This window comes from Desmodus rotundus, chromosome 8, assembly GCF_022682495.2.
Source record: "Desmodus rotundus isolate HL8 chromosome 8, HLdesRot8A.1, whole genome shotgun sequence".
Taxonomy (NCBI): domain Eukaryota; kingdom Metazoa; phylum Chordata; class Mammalia; order Chiroptera; family Phyllostomidae; genus Desmodus; species Desmodus rotundus.
Window position 1 is genome coordinate 116,875,413 of NC_071394.1, and position 23,347 is coordinate 116,898,759.

At 43.5% G+C, this 23,347-nt stretch overlaps 1 protein-coding gene across 3 annotated transcripts in view; it reads right to left on the reverse strand.

The window, feature by feature from the left end:
* Positions 1–23,347, reverse strand: part of NEK10 (NIMA related kinase 10) — a 179,862-nt gene that overhangs the window by 59,796 nt on the left and 96,719 nt on the right. For all 3 annotated transcript variants that reach the window (XM_045199917.3, XM_045199916.3, XM_024565856.4), the window contains exons 24-26: positions 13,060–13,189; positions 12,449–12,519; positions 4,370–4,583 (exon numbers count right to left, since the gene is read on the reverse strand). In XM_045199917.3, the coding sequence (XP_045055852.2) occupies positions 4,370–4,583; positions 12,449–12,519; positions 13,060–13,189 (415 nt within the window). The remainder of the gene's footprint in view (positions 1–4,369; positions 4,584–12,448; positions 12,520–13,059; positions 13,190–23,347) is intronic.

Genomic DNA, 23,347 nt, shown 5'->3' on the forward strand with positions numbered 1-23,347 from the left:
ACTGAAGGGAAGAGCAAGAAGAGAAACAGAAGGTCTAAACTGGGAGAGAAAATAAGAAAGAGGATACAGAGAGGTAAGGAGGAAACCAGGATAGAGAAGTGCAGTGGAAACCACAGCAAAAATAAATAAAGAAAGGAAACTCAAGAAGAGGATATGAACAATAAGAAAGAATTAGCCTTTATAATAGCGGGTAATTTGGTTGTTAGTTTCTGTGGAGAAATTCATCATTTTAGTTCACACTGACTAGGACTGAATCCAAACACCCTGACCACATATTCACAGAGTTCTGCCATCCAGTATCAGCCTGCTTTCCCAGACCTTTCAAACCATGTATAAAAATACAAGGCACTGCAAATAAAAATAGCCATTGTCAATCAGGAGACTGAACTTCTAGGTCAGTCAGCCACTAGCTCACCCACTAGCTTGGTGACCTTGGGTAAGTCTCTTAGCTTTTCTTGGTTTCCTTTTACTTACCTATTAAATAAAGCACAAAATATTACCATTTTCAAAATTTGATCCTTCACCCTAAGTGAGCTAAACTAGTGTATTGGGGTTTCTGCACTTCTGCTGCTGTTCTCCACCCAGGGGCGACTTCCTCACCTAGCGTTCAAGGCCCAGTCTTTCGCTCGGGGAGCGTCCCTGAACTATATCACCCATGCTCCTCATTGGCACTTATCCAAACCATCGGAATCATCAGAAATCTCCTCTGCGTATGTGTCTCGGCTTCCCAAGTAGATTGTAAGTTACTTCATGACTGAGACCATTGTTTATAATTTTTTATAAGCCTTCACAAAAGCAAGCACCATGCCTTACATTCAACCATCCCCTGTTTCTTCATTAATCATGGATGGCAAGTGTTTTCCATTGTTCTCTTTGTGTTGCTCCCTGCTAGGCTTGCGGATGTGAGAGCAGCTCCCCAAACTGAAGGAACTCACTAAACCACTAAAAATAAATCACCGTCAAGCTTTAAAATGGAGAGAGTGCAGACAACAGTGCCTGTCCAATGTCATTGGAAGAGAAGTGGCAACACCTGCAAACCTCGCGCAGTGAGACCGTGCTGCTCACGGGTGAGTGCTCCCCAGCCTCCCCGGGACTTTCACTGGTGCCTGCGGGAATGCGCTTTGTCCACCAATGTCGTCCTCGGTCTGAAGCCGACTGCACAAAGAAAGCCCCAATAATCTGGAGGGAACTGAAGTTTTTCATTACTTATCCACATTTTCAAGGCTGGATATTTTTTTAACACTCATCCTTGTATTTGCTGGTGAAAATTTAAGCAGCACACTCTTGAAATATGTGTAACCACTCTGTCTGAGCTGTAAGATAGTACCTTAACGGTAATTATTCAGTGTGTTTAACACTCCGCACACAGTGGCAAAACGCCGATCACGACTTTGACTACTGCAATGCCACAATGCCCTCTGTGTTACAATAGCCTTTTATTACTACGCATTTAAGTAAAACTGCACCTCATTTTTTTTCTGCTGAATTCTTGCAATTCTTGACTCTGTGCTCTCCTTATGACCTCTTATTTTGAATTATAAAACTTGAAAATCTTAACATTCTTCAAAATCAAGTCTTGGTCCTTTCAGAGAGGTTAAGTACACCAGCGGGAACTTTATTAGTGAAGACTTCTTGGTTCTTTTGAAATCTGTGCTAATACTTGTCTTTACTAGTTCACAGCGAACACTCCATAGCTAAGAATAAGCTAACGCGTGAAAGTAAATAGCGTGCACTCCATGAGATGGAAGCCTATGTTGCTTATCAATTGTGCTCACCCACTAATTTGCAAAATTAACTCACAGAGGATTTTTTTTATGGTTCTGGGAATCCATGAAGTTATATTGAACCCACTAATTTCTCTCCTTTCACTATGATTTATCATTAGATTGTGTAATTGCACTATTGATATTAGCTGCTGTGGGAGAACATGCCACTGTGCTTGAAATGAAACCATTACAATACCATAATAATGCTTAAGAAAAAAAATAGAAACATACCATTTTACACCAAAATTTGTTTTGCCAGTCACAGTGTAGATGGAAGTTTTAAAACTAATCACTGGTACGCAGTGAGTATAAAGCCACTGAACTGCATGCTGTCTTCAATGAAATGTAATCGTATTTCCTTCTCGGTTTTTCCATAAAGCTGCACTTTTTTCTTTTAGTTACCATTTGATTAATCTCGAAATGAAAAATCACCAGTACACCCGAAATAGTGCAAAAGAGGGTCTCTATGGCTCTTTAAAATAACGACATGGGCTTTGAAGTGAGGCGCTTCTCCGTGGCCCCTAGAAGACTGCAGGCCCCTCGAGGGCTCGGAGGCTGACTAGGGGCAGATGCTCAGTGAATTCTGACTGCAGGAGCAGCTTCCATGGATGTAGTGCTAATGCGCCAGCGAGTGTTCCATCAACGAGTTGCAGCAACGAACTATTCTTCAACATAAGCATTGCTCATTTTATATAACTGATGCTGTCTTATAATTTATGCCACTTTCTACTTTGCACAGTGTATTCAAACACATTAATCTATTTAATCCCACTGCCTTGCAATTGGTGATATTTTCCCACTAATTTAGGCATGAGTAAGGGATCTCTAGAACCTCAAAGCTCCCTCACTGACTATAGATCTCCTTTTGTTTTAGCTGGGCATGGCCTGTCAGCTAGGTTTCCACAGTTAAAAAGATACAGTGTCCTGGACTTGGAAGAGGGTAGTGGGTAAACAGAGATGATACATGACTGGTCTAAAGTAGCAAATCATTAAAATTGGGGGATGGGGACACAAAGCACTTTCTTTACTTCTATAAATGTATCAAATTTCCCATAATAGAGGTTTGATTAAAAGCTTAGGAATAAAATTTAGTAAATTAATTAAATGGTCTTCTCTTGGTGTTTTACTAAAGATAAAAGAATTTCTGCTGTAAGATTTTAAACTAACTCTACCTATCAGCTACATGAATCTCATATAAACTGACTCGTTTATATCCAACTGGAAATTGGCTAAGTAGCTTTGCAGTGTAGAACTTAACAGAAGGCCCCAAATACTTAAGATGTATAGGAATAACTAACTCTCTCGCATTTTACTTCACTGGAAGTACTATACTCTGAATGCAACATGGCATCTGTGTGTTTCTTATTGCTGCCTCGTTTTTACAAAGTCTGGAGGTGAAACAACAGGCAAAGTTCACTCTAACTCCCTGTGTAGACGTAACTGCGCTCTACAAGAGCTGTAACTCCAAGTAATAAGCTCCTAAACATAAACCGAGGCCTTGGAGAACCACCATGAATTGTGCTGTGAAATTACAGCTGGGATCAGCTTCTAAAGTGATGAAGATGAAAGTTTCCCCCCAAAGAAAATCAGATCGAAGCTTTAGCTTCTGGATTCCAAGTATGTCAGAACAAACCCACCTGACAGTCGGATGGGCTTTCCTTCTAAAAAAGGGGGGTGGAATTTTCCGGAAACCCTGTTGTTCAGGAAGTCAGAACTGCCTTTTCTTTGAGACCAATGTCTTATAAAATTTTCCCAGCTGACACAGAGCAGGTCCTTACGATCCTGGAAAGAAATTCAGTGACCAGGTACCCTGGTCAAGAATGGGGGTTGTGACCCTATTGCCTTGGGCGCCAGCTCCAGGAGGGAAGAAAAAACGTTTACAGGTTGAAGGGCTTCTTACTGGATCCCTGCTCAGGGGAGCCCAGGGCCTGAGCAAAGAAGGGGCCACGGGCCATGATGTGACAAGCATGCAGAGGAAGGAAAATAAGCCACAGCAAGAGCCTCACTGGCACAGTCACCTGCATACACGGACACTTGTAGCATTGGCATCCCTTTTTCAAGCTATGCTCAAATATAAATGTAAGTATCAAAATAATTTAAAGGTCACTGGCAAGAAACACAAAAGCCCATATTTTGACTTGAAGAATAGCAACATTACCATCACCACTAACAGTAATAAATGCAATTACACAGATTAGTATGAAAAAAATTAAGGCACATATTATTTCCTTCTCTGAATTAATGACATTTTCATCCATACTCCCAACATCAGAATGCTAAAGAAATTAAGTATAAGCATTCACTGCTACTTGTGCAAAGATCAGAAACTAAACTTAAAGAATTGCTAAGAGAGCTTCTGGATACCTCTGGTTTTGTAATATATACAATAAATTACGAGTTAGGTCTTTGGGAAATCAGTTATATTGGCTTATTTTCATTTTAAGATATAGAAATGCAAATATGTAACTATGTAATAGTGAAATATTACATGTAGCAATTAATGTTTCCCTAACTTAAGATGAATGCTCCTTAAGACCAGCATGAACAACGTCAGACTGCCCTATCAGAGTGCATCACAAAGAGGCAGAAAGATCCACACTCACGTGAGAGAGCAGAGCCAGCTCATGGTGACATGTGACAGCGTTCCGGTTGGCTTCCATAAAGAACCTCTGTGTGCGCCTGCGTTCCCGCTCCAGTTTCTTTTCCAAGGCCAGCTGGGACGTAGATAAGCTATCCAAATACTTCATCATGACATCCGATATCACAGAGCTGACTTCCACAATATCCGGGCGGGCTTCTGCATCAGGAGTGAGGCACCTAGGGGAAGATGCGCCAATTACCACACTCAGGACCAGGCCGTGGGGTTTGGAGGGCTAAGGTTAAATTCCTCTGTGTGTCCACCATGGTGTTTGCACCCAAGAGAGCCTAGGGTAATATGGACATCAAGCATAGTTCTGAACCCAAGACTTTTCCAAAGTTTGGGAAGGAGAGAGGAGGCAGCACTGTTGTCTTGGAAACTGGACCGGCAGGCAGGGTGACAGGCTGCACAGTCTCAGGATCGGAGGATGGGGTCACTTCTCCTGTGGGAACTGACATTTTCTACAATCATCACCCACTCACCGGTCAGTGAGACGAAGAGGGCACCAATGACACAGGCCCTGATGGTCACCCCTCATGCACCAAAAGGAAGGAAGGTTGGGGCACAGGGGGGTGGGGGGTGGACACGTATTGGTCTTTTCCAGCTGTACAGTGGCAACTATTAGCACAGCCTGACTGGGGTCTTACAAAACACGAAGTCATAAAAACAAAATGCAACCCAGTTACTTAAGAGGTTTAAGATGTTTGTAGTAAATTATTTAAGAAGTAGCTAATTTGGCTGGCTCATATTTTCTGTGATTTTGGACGTAAGGAGTAACAGCCAGCTTACTAAAGGGAGTGCTGTCCGTGTCACAGCTAAACACCAACGAAGGCCATTCTAGATGCCAGGGAGCCCACTGTCAAGACCAATGGCTAGCATCGGGAAATACTTCTGACACTCACTGCAACACTTTCTCTATTTTTTTTAATTCAAATTTACTCACTTCACTAAAGTTATGTGTGCTTTTCAGTAATACTTAACTTGTTTGGACTTTGGAAAAAAGATCTAATTTTCACAGCTTGTATTCGTCTTAGCAACCCATAGTTAATACAACTTTTGCCTATACTGATGTCTCCAGGCAGACTTAAGAATGATCACACATAATTATTCTTCAGAACAGAGGTCAGAATAAGACTTGAACTTGTTAATACGCTAATTGCTTTTTATTGTTAGTAACCATGAGTAAACTACACATATCTTAATCAGATTTTAAGACATCACTATTTTATGCTTTACCTTTATGCTACTTCTTTTTGAGTTCTAAGGCAGTGGGCTTTTACTATGGTTATGATCAGCACTTACACATCTTCTGAATTCATATTCAGTAAAGGTCAGTCTATGAAATTTAATATTTACAAAATAAGACAGATAGTGGACACAGGGACAGGTACATAATCCGTGGGGTTCCCTGTATGGAATGAAAATGCAGGACCACAGCAGGGAGTGGCAAAGTCAATCTCCTTTCCACAGCACAGCATCCTGATGGTAGACGGGAGACAGAGTTGCAACCTCCACGGCTGAAGGATGCCCTTGGCACCTGGACTGGAGGTGCACAAGAGGCCCCCACTGAATCACCCTCCAAACACACCATGGTGCTGCCAGCCTGGTCAGGGATGACCTCTTCTTGGCCTTGGCCCAAGACACAGTAGGGCACATGTTCCACCCCGACCCCTTCTTACCTGCAGCAACACCCCGCAGGGGAGGAGGGTAAAGGGGGAACACAGACCTCCCTGCTGACACACCCACCTGCCATACCAGGTAGGGAGCTGCAGCAATGGTGGCACGGGGACAGGGAGATGGAGCTGGAGGCAGGTGGAGGCCCTGGGCACTAGGAGCAGGTGGCTGAGAATCTGTGCCAGGGAGGCGGGGACAGGAGCTGAGGCACCAAGCCCCCAACACACACGCCCCTCCCCTATCACATTTCACTTCCAAAAGACAAATTCAAACGTAAAATTATTGACGTTGGGGCAGAGCCTTGGGCCCTGAGCACAGGGTTGACTGGAGGGCCGAGGCCCTGTGCATCGGTCGTAAACACAGAAAGCCGGCTTTGTGTGGCAGTGACATATTTGTATTCAAGCTTCTTACTTTTGTTCACAATCACAAAGGAAGCCAAGTGTTGAATTTCGCCTTTTAATTAAATCAGGTTCTTCCTCTACTCTCAATTAGCTAAAGGGATTAAAGCTGATAAAAAAAAAAGTAATGTTTGGTGGACCTTGTGTTGGTTATGACTGCTATGTGAGAGGGAAAAAAAAACCTCCCAGCATCTTGGCCTTTCATTAGTGCAGATATTCTAAATTCTTAGTCTGCAGACATTTAAACTGATTTAACATAGTATTAGCAGTTGAATTATCAGTTGAGATTCTTTTAAATCAAAAAGGCAACATAAGCTAATTTTACAAATTACGGGGGTACATAGTTCGAGTTTATGGTAAACGGGAACCAGGACGGCCGCTGTGCTGGCGTTTTCTCATCTTCTCTCCCAGAGCCGCCCCCCACCCTGCAGTTGCCACCTGGGAGATACAGTGTAGCATCGTAATTAGGGCTGCAGGCTCTGAGTCACATTGCTGGGGTTTCAGTCCTGGCTCATCCTTCATTAACTCTTATCTTGGGCAGGACTTGGCATCCATAAAATGGGATCATCAGAGTGTCCACCTCACCAAGCTGGTATGCTGAGTAAAGGAAGCCATCCCTGTGAAGTACTGACCAGTTGTAACAGGTCAACAGATGGAAAAGAAAATCCACAACCTTATTTCTCTCCCATGCCCTCCTGCATTCAACCAACACTATGTCCCACAGCTTTTACCTCCTAACTAATTTTTGGATATGTGTCCTTCCCCTCTAATTCCATCACTGTTGGCCTATTTCATCATCACTTGCTTGGACTACTGAAATAGTCTCCTAAATGACATGCTCACCTCTTGTCCACCTCTGCTCCCTATTGTAGATTGCTACCAGAATAATATTCCAAAACTGATTACATCACTCCTCTGCTCAGAATTGCTCAATAGCCCCTCAATGGCCCAGAAGGTCAAAATTAAAATTCCCAGCATGCCATGCAAGCCCCTTGTTGGACTGGCTCTTACCTCCCTCCACAGCCTCACCTCCTCTCCTCCCCCTCCCCCAGCAGCATGACAAATGTTCCCACCTGTCCTTTCCCGGATAGCCATGGCTTTCCTGTGCTCCCATTTCTTTGCTTATTTTACCCCTTCTGTTTGGATCTGTCTTTTGCCAATGGTGTCTGCCCTTCCCAAACCTCATGACTGCTCGCCAAATCCCCCTTTTTTCCAAGTCTCCATTAAGAAGACTTCTCGGACCACCCTCAGGTAGATTCACTGTCCCCTTTATATGCTCTCATTGCAATGTCTGTATTTAAGCACTTAAACTACTATCATTGTTGTATCCTGATTGTCTGTTTCTGCACTAGAAACTGGAAACTTCTGGAGAGGAGGCACATGTGTTCCCTTCACCACGGTCTCTGCAGCACGGAAAATGGAATCTCGGTCCTAAGAGGAATTCGGCAAATGAACTAACTAACTAACTAATTTAGCTTAACATCTAAGAAGTTACCTATCCATAACCCAAAAATTTGGCCACAGACTTTGGGATTTGCAGGTACATCTCCTACCAGAAGTTCTAATTTAGCTTCATTGCTCTGAAATGTCTCCCTGCTGAGGTATTCCAGAGAAATTCTTAAGAGCAACCCAATGCTTCGATGGTTCTCTAATCAAATAGGCATAAAATCATGTTCTAGAAAAAAATCTGGGATGTTCCGCTCAGCCCGCCCACTTTGTCCCCACTCTGCTCTGAGAGACTAGAGCCAACGAATTAGAGAGTGACAGTGGTGGACTGTGCTCCATTCATGTTTAGAGAAACAAAGAGCTGAAGCTGGGATGAAAGATGTGACAATCCGCTTGTCCTGAGATGGGATGAACTTTGTTAGTCCCATGACCGCCTCTGAAAGAGAGGTCCAGCCAGCTTATGTAACTAGGCACAGAGAGAGAGAGAGAGAGAGAGAGAGAGAGAGAGAGAGAGAGAGAGAGAGAGAGAGAGAGAGAAATAAGGCAATTGGAATATTTTGTGCATAAGAGGAAAAGTTCTTCCTTTTAAAAATATAAACAGACAATACTCTCTGGACAGTGTGCTGAAAGGTAAAGATAGTAATGCTGGTACTGCACAGAGCAATGAAATGAATTTATTTTCTGCCCCAAACTCTTCAGGGTTGCTAAGATATTCTCCCAATTTAAAAGCCTGTTGAGGGGGAAAAAAAAAACAGTTCCGATGACCAAATATGCTTGTCCACCACCTGAACAAACAGGTAAGAGGAAAGAAGCCACAAATTAGAAATACAAACTGTGTGAGCTCTACCCGAAAACACGTGGGAAGTAAAAGTGAGAAGACAGTACCGCGGACGAAGAAAGAGGATATATGTGACTGGAAACAACACCACGTTTAAAATCAAGAATGAGTCTGGTGGATTTTCTCATCAATGGGTGTCTTAGCTCCCAAAAGCTCTGTAACATTACTAACCACTGGCTCCGAGCCTGGTTTGCTGAGTCATAAATGATCATTAAGGACACTTTTGTCTTGATGTGTCCCTGGTAGCAATTGCCTGAAGAAAACAGGAAATTGAATTTGTTCCCGAATTCTCTGGGAACTAAATTTTTAAAGACTAAAAATCCAAAGCAAATTAAATATGTGACTGCACGCAACTCATGACTGATTTTGGCTTTTTATATCAAATTTTCCAAAGATAAAACTTTATTTGTGGTGTGAACCCAGACAATGAGTTCTTGAATAACTTTAAAGAAAAACAACATCTGTTACCGAATGCAGGCTGCAATCTTAATTGATAGTCGGCTATAAAACTAATTGTCAGCTCTTATTATGGCATCTTATTATTTTGGATAAAATTTATCCCCCAAAACACTTAATCTAGAGTCTCTTAATAGTGATCCTTCATTCTCTTAAACCTTGCGGTGACAGGGAACTCACTCCCCACCCAGCAGCTTGCTCCACTCTGTATTATCTCTACTTCTGACACGCACTTCCTAATGGTGAGCTGACCTTGGCCTCCAAGAATTTCTATCCATGATCTTGGCTCCATTTACTCAAGTACAAAATAAATCCAATTGCTTTCATATTTTCAATATCATTCCATTGTTCCAGTTAACTAAAGTATTTTTAATCCTCTGTGATTGTACCCCAGAGCTTGTTGAATCGATACCAACCCTTGTTGATGGAGACATTCCCACTTCTCTCCATCAACACCAACACCACTGCAGTCAAAGCTGTCACCATCTCTCGGGGGGCAGCTGGACCTCCTTCTCCCTCCCATGCTCGTTCCCTCCAGTCTGCCCCCCATAGAGCATTCAGCATGATCTTTGCTAAAGAGGAAATTTTCACTCTGTCCCAGCCTGTTTAATCACTCTTTAGTCATCTCCTCAGTACTTGAGATAAAAATTCAAAACTCTCAATGCGGTCAATAGGACCTGGCCAGCTGGCCCCATCAGCCTCCCCAGGCCCAATCATTTGCTCACTGTCCTCTCCCCGACCTAACATGCTATACCACCAATTTCTTTCAGTTCCTCAAGTTAGCAAGCTCTGCCCCCTAGGAAAGCCTTCACAGATGCTGGCCTATGAAATGCTTTCTTTACTCTGCTTACTATTTGAGAATTAGTAATTGCTCGGGTCTCAGATTACATGTCCCCTCTTCACAGACACTCTTCCAAATCCCCAGACTAGGCCAAGTTCTTCTATAGTCTCTCATTGCCCCCTTTACCATCCTTCATCGAATTTATCACCATCTGCTTTATATAACTCATTCCATAAACATTATTATTAATAACAACAGCGGGTTTCATTGAGGGCTCACTACATGCTGGGCTCTGTGCTCAGGGCATCAGAAGCATTATTTTATTTAGGCTTCGGAGCAAGCCCATGAACAGTTATTATTGCTACCCATTTTTCACAGGTGTGAGAAGTGGGGCTACAAATGCTCAGGTGAGTGGAAGAGTAGGGATTTGAATGCAGTTGATTCCAGAACCTATTGATGCTCTTAACCTTTTCATGATAATGTTGATATATGACTCTGCCATGAGCCTCAGCCCCAAGAGGCATGGATACCAATAGCTAGGGAGCCTGTCCGAGCAAATTAGAGTCCTGTTGCCTGGAGCCGCAAAAATCAGAATCATGTCTCTGTTCTTTCGATCTGCACTACCCCTCCACTGCTCCTTGTGGCAATCAAATTTCTATGAAAAGGAGAAATTACATAAGTAAATATGCTTCTCGTGTCTTGACACCTCTGGAGACTTCTTGAATTTTTAAGGCACTTCACAGAAAACAAATAGCAGAGAACAGGAACAAATCGTGGAGATGAGCACTTTAAATACATCTGTCTGGATTTATTAGCAACAAGGCACGATCAGTATATGCAGAATTCAGATGATTTAGAAAGGGGTTTCAGCTCATTTCCCATAATGCTAACAATGACAATTGCCAGTGTTGTTCAGGATGGACCATGTGCTGAGCTCTGTGCTAAGCAATTTGCACACGCTGCTTTGTAAAATCATCATGCCAGCCTGATGAGGTTGTACTGTTAGGATCCCTACTTACTGAATGAGGAAACAGGGGTGCAAAAAGAGGGGTCAAATTGTCTGTTCAGCGTCTACCATTAGTGCAGCTTAGCCGCCGCAGGGCCTGAGGCTCTGGCTCAGTAGGACAGCACTGTGCTGGACAAGGAAAGACTCCAGCTATAACCCTGCGAACACATGAGGAGTACCTGTCAGTGCTGGATGATGGGCCGGGAGAAGAAGCCAAAGGGAAGGGGGCGCAGCCACGGCAATATGTCTATGACATCCCACCAGAGGTGGTGCTGACTGCTGGGATGGATACAGAGCCGAGCTTTCAGGGAATTGGGCAGGGGCATGGGTGAAGATTCTAGCTGGGGTGACTCCAGGGTTCTGTGACAATGGGGAGGATTTGACTCAGCTCAGTGAGACAGAGAAGTAATCTTGGACCAACTTAAGTGCATACAATGGTCTAGAAATAGTCATCAGCCAGATAAGTGAGAGTCACTTACTCACACAACCAGTGTTTGTTAAGGGTCTACTCTGTGCCAGGCATTGCTTTGGGCACCGAACAGCTACAAGCTAAATGAAGAAGTCCCTGCTCTTGACCTTTCCCTCCAGTGGGGACAGAGAGACAGTAAACAGACAAGTCCGCAGACACGTGTGTAACATGTCAGGGTGCCGGGCGCTGTGAGCTCCATAAGAGGGTGTGGAGGGACTGCGGGGGCATTGGGGCAGGTTTCCTGGCGTGTCAGCAGAAACCCAAGGGAAGGGAAGTTCTGCGCCATGCTTGTTTCAGAGGAGAGAGTTCCAGAAGAGCAAGGACAGAGGTCCAGAGGGAGGGTGCTTGCCAGGATGAACAGGGAGTTCCCTATGCCTGGAGGGAGGGACAAGGGGAAAGTGGGAGAGGACAAGGCGAGAGGTCTGCTGGCACAAGCCCTGTGGGGTCAGAACTTTGCAAGAGGATAACACCTTTCATTAAACTCCTACAACAGTGATAGCTGGAAAAATTCTTCCTTTCTTTGAAAATTTGTGATACAATATAACACTACTGATTTAAAAGTCAAAATGAAAAATGCTTACAATTTTATCATGTAACATGGCCTTTTTCCATTTCATAGGTTCTTGCCCAGCTTTTTTTCTACATTCACGCATATTTTTAGGGGTTTTGTCATAGTTATAAACAACTTTACATCCTGTTGTACTCAGGTTCATATTGCATATGTTTTACAAATCGATACAAAGCCTTAGAATCATCATTCTCGTGGTTGCGTAATATTTCAGGTGAATGTATTCCTTCCTCTGGGACACCATGGCTTCTAAATGGTCACTATTATTGATGATGCACAAATATTTCTCTAGGTTTGGATCATTTGGGAGCCCTCCCTCTGTAAGAATATTTACAAAGAGAACCTTTGCAGATGTGAGGTATTTCTCAGGAATCCCTGCAGGCTCATAGTGAGGAGGAGACTAATTACCTGCTGATGGTATCGGTCACTTTCTCAGAGTAGATGCCCTCTGGCACTGGCTCATAAACCGCCTCCACTATCTGCAAAACAAACAGAGTGGAGTGATGGAATTACGGGTGCCATTGATATCTTCGTGCAGTAATGCCAGGTCGCCAGATGAGAGTGAATAATCATTATAGCTTTGTGCACAAAATTTAATCAGGAACAAAAGCATCCCAACGCATACAAAATTGCCATCAATTAAATACTTCTTGAACTTGGAATTATATTCTTCAAGCTGGGCTAAAGTTAACCAGGGATTCATATAAATTAAGTATAGGATAATATAATATGCTGGACCGTGGGTAGTCCAAACTGTAATTAAGAACAACAGACCAAGAATAACTTGATATATTTATTGAATAATTTTCTATAACTAAGGACAAAGATAGGGGGAAATGTGCCACAGCACATGCCGTAGATTAGGAAGAAAGGGGAAAAAATACACTGGATCATATGGCTAATAAGACAATGCCTACTGGTAATCGGCAGCTTTGTTAAAATCACAGAGGTTCTACTTAAGAAGGAAAGCAATGGCGTGGTCAGCAACACGAGACCCTCTCGTCCCCCAGCATACTTACTTTGGTAGCCAGGGAGAGCATGTTGGTGCTGTAGAAGGGAGGGTTCAGTGTGGCCATCTGGTAGAGGATGCAGCCTGCGGCCCAGACGTCAGCCTTCTCCCCGTACGGCTCGCTCTTCAGAACCTCAGGGCTGGGTGGAAACAAGGATGTTAACAGACACTGAAAAAGGGAGAGATCAGCACAGAAAGAAGTCCAATTTTTAAGCTGTAGTTGGACATATGAGAAAAAAACTGAAACTCTCTCACTATTTCAAGCAAACATGTTCAAAAGTATCTTTGATTTTCCCCAGACTTGGATGAATCACAAGCACAGCAAGCAATTCCAGTTTAAGCACTAGACACCAATGGACCATAAACATTGTCCACTAAGTATCCAAGGAAGTTTTTATTTCCAGAAACAACCACCCCCTCTGTGGCAGATGGAGTTATTGGCCCCAGTTCTTTACTGTTCTGGAGATTTTGTACATCTCACCTTTGCCGCTTAGTGAGCAGTATTTGTTACCCACCCCTGCCTCTGGTTGTGATTGTGTTGTCTTCTTTGGGTCAATGGACTAAGGAAGGGACAGTGCACCAGATGAGGGTCTCAGTCTAAACAGGACTGAAGGCCTTCCTTTGTCTCTCCAGGGGCTTCTGTCCATCACCAACAGAATAACACAACCCAGGTGGCCGCTGCCACTCTTGCCTGGGCACGTAATAAGACATGTGGAGCAGACATGCCCCAGACAGCCCATAAGCCTGCAGCCTAAAGCAGAACCAACTCAGAAGACCAGCAGACCTGAGAGTCTGACAATAAGAGCTTATTATTGAATGCCACTAAGATCTTGTGGTGGTTTCTTAAGCAGCATTTTTATGGGGGAAAGAAAGTGGAGATCACATGGAATGTTATCAGCCTGCAGCCCAGGGGAGGGGGAGGGGGGAATGGGGGTAAAGGTACAGGGAATAAGAAGCATAAATGGTAGGTACAAAATAGACGGGGGGAGGTTAAGAATAGTATGGAAAATGGAGAAGCCAAAGAACTTGTATGTATGAACTAAGGTGGAGGAATGCTGGTGGGGAGGAGGGGTACAGAGTGGAGGGGAATATGGGGGAGAAAAAAATGGAAAAACTGTAATAGCATAATCAATAACATATATTTCAAAAAACTGACTGATACAGCACTTTTCTTTGCTATTCAACTCTAACCTATAAAATAGGGGGAAACTATACTGAAATATGTCGCAGAAAATGACAACACCCATCACATTCATCTCCTCTGAAACTGTATTTCCAACCTGGACAAGGAGGTTGTCAGACTTTAAAGAGGTTAAGCTGTGAGAGACAAGGTTGAGGTTTTCTTTAATGTGCAGCAGACTGTCATCCCCTTAGATACTTTGAACCAACAGAAGTTCCCTGCATCATATTTGTAGAATGAAACTCAGCGAAGTGTCAAAAGCACTCAACATCCGCACACCCCAAATCAAGTAGCTTGATAACTTATTCTATAGTATGTACTTAGGACTGTGCTGAGCCCTCTACATCAGTGGAGTGGGAATTAATAGCTACCATGGATGGAGGATTAAAATATACAGAAACCTATGAATCGGCATCAGAACAGAGTAGATATTGTAGAATTCAGTACTGACTGCCAAGAATAGCCAAGGGGTTGCTCTTCTTGTGAGACTATGGAGAATTCCTGGTTTAAGGCCTCTCAGAGCCACAGAGACCCAGAAACCACACTTTCATATTCGGTGTTTTTGAACTCAGTAATATGGCGGGGGAGGGATCTGGGGTAAACTTCTCAGGGCCCTGCAGGTCCCAAGTGAATAAAAATGTGTCTCCTGTTATCCCTCGACCGACTGCTCACATTTAAAAAACAAAAAATGCCTTATATCCTCCATAGAATAATGTCCTTGGCTCACCACAGACAAATTTCTCGTGTTTTAATCTACTGAGAACTGAAAAGCTGTTCCTCCTTCCAAAAGCCGGTGGGGCAGGCCCACGCCCACGGCCCCTGAGATGCCTTTTGCATGTCCTGTTTCCGGTGTGCTTTCCCTCTCTACAGGAGTATCCGTACCACGTTGGAGGGCAGCCTTCATTTCTCTTCACAAGATGATTACTCAGTGTGGGGGAAAGAGTTGTAAGGCTAGAGCAGACTCCGTTTCTTTTTCTCATCATTACATGCCCTCCTTCCCACTGGAGACCCAAGCTGTTCTCATTCCCACAGGCTTGCCCCCTTTCCAGAGGCTCTGCTGGCCCTTCCATCCAGAGATGGGGTCTGCTTCTCCATCGCTCAAATCTCGGCTTGACCATATGACTTTCTTTGGCCAAGGAGACATCAGCAAAAGTGACGCAGGAAAAACTTGGAAAGCACTTAATCTTTGGGGCTCACTCTCTCTTTCCGCTCTTGAAAACCCTATGAGCACCACCAGATGACTGGGTCCAGGCTTGCCACTGGCAGGCAACCACCAGACCTGCAAGTGAAGCCACTGTAAACCAGGTGGCCACGATGCCTACTGAGCCCAGTCAGCCCTCTGCTCAGCCATCCCGCCTGGGACCGGCACAGTTTGCCAGCACACAGTGTATTGAGGCGGGTGGAGGGGTAGGGAATGGTTATTGTATTAAACCACGAAGTTCTGAGGTAGTTTGTCAAAGTCAACTGATATAATAGCTTTGGCCAGATTCTCAAAGCTGTGCATAGGTCCCTCAAAAAGCTGAAAATCACTTCTCTAGAAGAGAATACGAAAAAGAAATAAAAGACAAACAACACAGTTGCCAACTATCACTTTGCTTCTGGGATCAGACTTTAATTAACCTCTAAGCTAAGAGTTTCATAATCACAACTAAAAGCAATAACAAACTGGAAATAGAATCTGATTTCTAGAAGGGACAACCAAATGTTCTCGTATAGCCTGAACTGTGAGTCCCTCAAATTTTCTATGTTGCAGTCCCAATTCCCAGTACCTCAGGACGAAACCATATTTAGAGAAAAGGTAAGTACAAGATGATTAAATTAAGAAGATGCCATTAGAACGGGCCCTAATCCAGTATGACTGATGTTCCAATAAGAAGAGGAAGAGACACCTGGAGTGTGTCCACGGAACAACCACGTGAAGAGGCAATAAGAGGGTCAGGTTTCACCTAAAGCTGGGAGGTGACGTTTCAGAGGAGAGAGTAGGAGAAGACCGCTGATCTCAGAGGGAATTCCAGAGCTAGAAGTGAAGAGCTGGGTGAGGAGAAGGAACGAGGGTCGCTAGCAGCCAGTGAAGAGATCTGGGGCAGTGTTAGGACCAACAGCTCCCCCACCCACCCTGAAGCAGTGGCCCAGCCAGGCCCTTGCCCCAGCCTCCCCTACCCAGGCCACGAGCTCCACGGCCACTAAAGTGACCTTCCCATAATGCAAAGCAGATCCTTCCCCACTGCCCTGTGACTGCCATCCTTGAAAACCAACAACAAATAATCATAGTGTAAAAACCCTCTCTTGATCCCAAGTGCTCCTGCAAATATCATTCTCTTCTTCGTTTCCATGCAAAGTCTGTTGAAAGAGTACACCTATTGGCCCTTTCTGCTTCCTCACTGACCATCCATCCCTCAACCCTCTGCAGTCCAGCTTCTGGTCCCATTACACCACTGAAATGGCTCCTCCTTCGAACACTGATGGGTTACCACTTGCCTCACTTGCATTCAGTGACTTTCTTGCAGTTTTTGACACCAACGACTAAGACTTAACCTCTTGAGACATTGCTATATTTCTGGTTCCTTTAGTAAATATTTACTCAGCCCTCCCAAGTACCAAGCACTGTGGTAGCTGTTTAGAATGTATCAACAGATAAAGAAAGACACCTGCATTCAGGAAGCTTATTTACATTCTTGTAAGGGACAGGGGGCAGGGAAGTTACAAAACAAACTACAATAAAGCAATTTGTAAAGTAAACGACACAGTGTTTTGGTAGGTGATAAAAGCTGTAGGAAGCAGACAACGTGGATTAGAGCAAAGGGAACCAGAAGTGAACTCGGGGGGGGGGGGGGGGGGGGGGGGGGGGCAGGTTGCAGTACTAGAAAAGGCGTTCCCTTCCTCCCTCAGATGGCACAAAATGCTGCTACTTTCCTTCATCCACACGGTAAGTCGTACTTTTCTTCTCACTCTTCACTCCCTTCTTGGATAATCTTTCACACCAAGGATTCCATTGAAACCTGTGCAGACAATTCCCAGACCCAGGCCCTATCCTACGGTGAGCTCCGCCATGGATCACTTATTCTCAGTTAGGATTAAAGTGATGGACTCTGTGAACGATTTACCTATTTTATAAATTAAAGCTGAGATCCATTCCGATATTAGCAACCCTCAAACTCTCCTGAATTTCCTGGACTGATTTTGAGGTGTCGAAACAGGGCTGAGGCATCTGCAGACAAAGGCCAGAGCTGCAGCACCAGGAGAGAGTGACCTCCGGAGTGATGACATCTTCAACCCCAGGGCCTGTTTACCTCAGAATTGCTGGTGGGACCCATGACTGGGACCCATGACTGCCTTTGCACAGACCTCTTGAGGCAAACATTTCTACCTCCACCTCTGCTGCCACTGGCACATCACACAATCCTTTGGCTTTTAAACTTGCGTGCATGTGCGTGCCTGTGCGTCACGTATTCCCTTCCTCCATCTGAGAGACGCGCGGCCAGCTCCTCTGCATCCGACTGGACCTTTCTGACGTCAAGGCCCAGTGTCTCCACAGCATCTACCACTTCAGTGAATTCCTGGTGTGTCCCCATTACCACACTAGTGACCCACAGTTAAACTTAACCTTCCAAATACTACTACTCTCCAGAGAAGATAAAATTACGTTATCTGCCAGCTGGAATTCATAATCACAAGCTTATATATACCACTAACAAACAGAGAGAAATACCAGGGCTGAGGCAGGTTCATCATTTGAAGGGTATATGAAATTGCAAAAGAAATTAAAATTTTGATAGGAATTGAAAAATTACAATTGAAAGTGTCTCATTGGCAGTATAATGATGTAGCATCTTGGAAGTGACCTTTGGAGACACCATAAAGGAAAAATTTTCCTCAGCATCTATGAGTCTGCCTCTATTTTGTTTGTTAGTTTATTTATTTTGTTCATTAGATTCCAGCTGTCAGTCAGAGGGGTGAGGTTTGGGAGGAGGGGTGAGGAAGATAAAGAGATTGAGAGAAAAGAAGAAAACCTCATCATCAGAAACAAGAGCACGGTGGTTGCCAGAGGGAAAGGCAAAGTGGGGGGAGGTAGGAAAGGGTTAAGGGGGATAAATGGTGATGGAAGGAGACTTGACTCGGGGTGCTGAACACGCAACACAATGTGCAGACGGTGTATTATAGAACTGTATACCCGAAACCTATATAATTTTATTAACGAATGTCATCCCAATGAATTCAGTAAATTTTAAAAAAATTTACCCAGCAAAGGTTAGAAAATGCTAATAATAGAATCTTGAGGAGTTTGAGACATAATGAAGGCTAAATGATTGGAGGCAATTTCTTCTTACTGAAATAATTTGCCCAATAATACTTACTTCACTGAGTAAGGACAGAAAAGGGATTTTTGTATCCCACTGCAATGTATTAATTCTGAGTCTATTAAAAAGTATGTTTAGTTCTCAGAATCCTGGCTAGGAAACTTTCATCTCCCTAAACTGCCTTAAGTAAAAAAAAAAAAAAAAAAGTAAAAAAGAACTAACTTATCATTGTTATTTGCTGCAACAAAATGTAAATTTTGAAAGAATATAAACCATCTCTCTGAGAACACAAAATCCACTCTTTGTTCGATCAAGGAAGCAAAAGTCCGTATGAATTCATACAGATAACAATTTAACCTGAGGTGACATTATTAAGCCTATCTGCCAATAACTACAGTTCATTTAGACTTAAAAGTAAGTGATGCCGTATCTTGGAATGATTCGACATAGAGCTTTTAGCAATATAGGGTAGCTGAAACACACACGTGCACACAGTGTGTGTGCATGCATGCGTGCGTGTGTGTGCATGTCAGTCATGTGTAAGGTTTCTGAGAGTGGGTAAAATGTTTCTGAGAAATGGCTCGGAAAACGATCACTGTGGTAGGATGGGAGTTAATGGAAATTAAAGGGCACGCAGGCAGTTGAAAGAACTCAGAGGGCACAGTGCCTGGTGCATTTTCTGGGAAAGAGTGATCAATATGACATTCCGGACCTCGGTGAGATGAGCTGGGCTTAGCGAAGAGGCCTGCAGGCAGAATGACACGTGGAGTTGCCAGATCCATCCATGTTCTGACCTTTTTCTGTGAAGCCTGAAAGGCATTGATGGAATGTGGTCTAGTCCCGCTGCAGCCCCAGAAGTTGAAGGGCATTCTGGTCACTGCAAGTGGTGGTCTGCGCGGTGGGGAGGTGAAGGGACTGAGCTGGAGGAGGGACAGAGAGGATGAGTCTCCACTAATGCAGTGGCCAAGGGAAGGGGGAGAAGAGGAAATCCACAGCACACGGGGAGGAGGACTAAGGAAAGGGAAGACCACCTCATCTTTCAGGTGATGGGGAGAATACCAGTATCATTACCATAGACAGAGGGGGAGTGAGTGGGGGGTAGAAACTACATCACTTTGGAATACATCAAGTCACGCCTGTGGGAGCCCCAGTTAGGGATATCCAACGGGTCCCACTGCTCGGGGTGTTAACGGCCGCAAAGCCTGACCCTCCAGGTTCTATAGCCAGCACCGCGGAAATACTCCCATTCACCGATGCCTGCTGCCATGAAGCGGATAATTTAAAAGATTTGATACCTAAACAGCTTTGACTGTTCTAAACACAAAGCTCTTACAGAGAAAAAAGAGAATTAGATAACACACTCACGAGCCAGGGAATGATACGCTGTGTCACTGAAGGAAACTGGCCCCACCTCTATGGCACACTTTAGGGCCTGCCTGGACCTAGGCTGCCTGTAGGCTTAGCAGCCTCCGCCATGGAAAGCCCGGAACACCAGTTCAATTTCCACCACTAGACAATTGCAACACCTAGGACATATTCACACCAAAATAAATACAGTATTTGAAACACAGACTGAAAGAATGCTGTTGTTTATTTGAAATTCAAGTTTCACCGGGTGTCTTGTATTTTATTCTAGTTGCAATGTTCTTTGTGTGCTCTCCTTCATGAGTGCTCGAGTCATCCTTCTTGGAGAAAAGTACACACAAAGCTAGTTAAGCATTGAATAGGATTTGCTGCACTTACTTTAGAAAAAATAACAGCAGTGTGTCTATATGGGACACTTGCGACATTTCTCTAAAAGAATTACATTTCTCTCATGTTGCATAAAGATGTATAGATGTATCTCAACACCAATGAAATCAATGATTAGAAAGGTGTTTTAAATATAAGCAGCATCTTCAGGTATAAAACACGTATGAATATATGAAATGTTTAGTCCAGTCCCAATCTTTGCAATGAGACCATATAGTACCGGTAAATGTTTTAGTTAAATAATAAATAAACTGGACTATGATCTGTCAGAATAGACTCATGGGCTCCACAGGTCGAGGTGGGCCCTGACTGGTTTCCAGATGCCAAACCTTCCCACCGGGTCCCCTGCCTCCCGTGGGCTGGGGAGATATAGGATTCCGACCCCTAAGTAACATTTGATGGACTAGAACGGCAAGACACTCCAGCTGGAACAATGACCAGTACACTTGCCGTGAACGAGTGGTAGGTGACTCTTAAAACCAAAGCTGACCCATTATTTCATTGGTTAATGCGACATTTCTTTCAGCTAGATAAGCAATTTCTATGGAAAGGCGTTTTAACTAGAAAATAAGAGGTCAAGTTACATTCAATTTCCATTTCCCCACCAGGATCAGTGAATGTTGCCCAGACAGCACAATTGATTTTAGGTATTTTATATGACACTACAATTTATTAAGAATCTGTTCGTGAGATAATATACGTGCAAGGGTCGTGAAAAACACTAAATGCTACACAAATGCAAAGTGGCATTACTGTTATTATATAGAGAAACCTGCCGCCTTTCCTGGGGATTGCGACAATAAGTGGGTCAGGTAAAAGCCAGGCAGCACAGTAGACGTAGTGGTGAAGATGGGAGTGTCATTTCCTGAATCCTGAGGAGGTCTGAGGGGACAAACAAGCAAATATTTGACCTTTGGCCTATTCAAGTCAAACAGGCCAAGAACATTTACCACCCTCCATGAAAAACGTCTGTAGTGGCGACAGTGGCGCCAGGCTGTCTTTTCCAGCAGGTCCAGTTTGAGAAAATTATGTGTGATCTCCAAACACTAGTGGCAGCAGACTCACCCTGCCCCACCCCCGTCGACCTCCCTCCTGACCTTTGTTCCCGGTTCCTGGCAACCCTCATCTAGCACGTTCACTCTCTTCAGCCCCAAGCAACGCCATCCTTTTACATACAGCTGAAGTCCTGCCTATCAGGTGAAACCTTCTCTTACCACCCCAGCAAACACACATGACTAACACCGAATTCTGAAAGTACTACAGCCTGCATTCTTCCCTAGTCATTTTTTCATTTATTCAACAAATACGTATTGACCAGCTACAGTGTGCCAGGCAGGTGTTAGGGACATAGCAGTAAACAAAACACACCAAAAACCGCCCCTGGCCTCATGGAGCTTACATTCTACTATGAGAGACAACTAACATATAAGTAAATAAATTAAAGTTAATAAGTGCTATGAAGAAAATAGGTACTTAGAAGAAAAAGTATATCTCCTGAGTTAGCATTTCAGTGTTCTGTGCCATCAAGCAGTTATTCCACCTTTGGAGGGGCTCAGTGTTTTCCTTTTAGAAGAAAGAGAAATTTGTGAGATACATTCTGTTCTGGAATGCAGTGCCCATCAATTGAGGTTTAAAACACCCTTATGGCAGATACACACACAGTTTTAAAACAAAGATTAAGTTCATTTTTCAGTATAACTGAAACACTGAGGATAGAATCAACATTATGTTCAAAATCACTGATAGGTTTCTACTCGAAAACAAATTTGTGAGTGCATCAACAATTTTTGATGATGCATTACTTTAGTAGACTTGGAAACTGTTTTCTGTTTAAGATTTTTAAACAAAATAAAGGACTTTTATTCTAAAAGACAGCTAGCATATATTTCAAAGTCATTTTTCAGAATTCATTGTTTTTATTTGCAGATGTCTTAGACTGAATCCCAGTGTATCTCCTCATAAAATACTGGGCAAATAAGATCCTAAATCTGTACCCACCTGTGGCTGAAAAAGAAAAGAAATGCTTTCTTCTTTCAGCTTTTAAACAGACATCCCATAGCTCCATAACTCTGCATGTATGAAACCCCTTGGCCATGGCCTCTCACAGCTTTCTCATGAATGAATTTACTCTGTCTCCTGATTCCCAGTAAGTAAACTATTTGCTGAACCCCAACAAAGAAAGCACAGGGTCAGTGAGATGTCAAGAGTATAAAGAAGCTTCTGAGGCCAGTACCTGCATCTCCCAGTTAGTGATCTGGACTTTTGTGTCAAACACTGTGGGGATTCCTGGGACACCAGTGAAGAGGAAATGGGAGGGAGGGATTAAAACAGGGAGAATCCCTGGCCAGAGCGTGTTCCATAACGGCCGCCTGGTTGACTATGAACGAAAAACCACAGCATGATATAATACTGAGTCCAGGGCTACACACGAGAAATCTTTAAAGTAACTTCCCTACAGTCAGAATGTGGAATAAAAACTGGAGAGGAATAAAGAAGAAAGAGATTTCCAAGAGCAAGAGAGGAGGAATTTTAGGTCATGTTTTGTAACACTGCTCTTTGCTGTCTCGAAAAAACATGACAAGAAACTTGTTTTCCTTGCTCCTTTGTTTTGCTAACATTCTGCTTCGCCATAATTGATTACTATCTCTACCAAGCTGACTAAAAATTAAGATTTTTTTTTTTAAAAAAAGCAATTGTTCAATTCATGACTGAATGCAAAACATGACTCCTAAAAGTTAAGAGATGAAGGTCCATTTTTACTACCATTTTTCCGGTCCCAAACTGCTGATTTCCCTCCTCCTGCAGGCAAGGAGCTCAATGGTCTACTTCAACCCCTCTTCTCTTACTCAAGCCACTGAAATGCAAGGCAGGCAGCTTTTACTTTCTATACAGGCTTCTTCCTTGAAAATTTCCATATTCCCAACTCCCAACACTGCTAAAATTAATCTTAACAATCTGAACATTTATAAAAAGAATCACTTCTCTCTTTAAGTACAATAACTACAGATTTCCAAAACAAAGACATAAAGCACCTTATTCAGTTCCAAATTCATTCATTGTGTTCCACT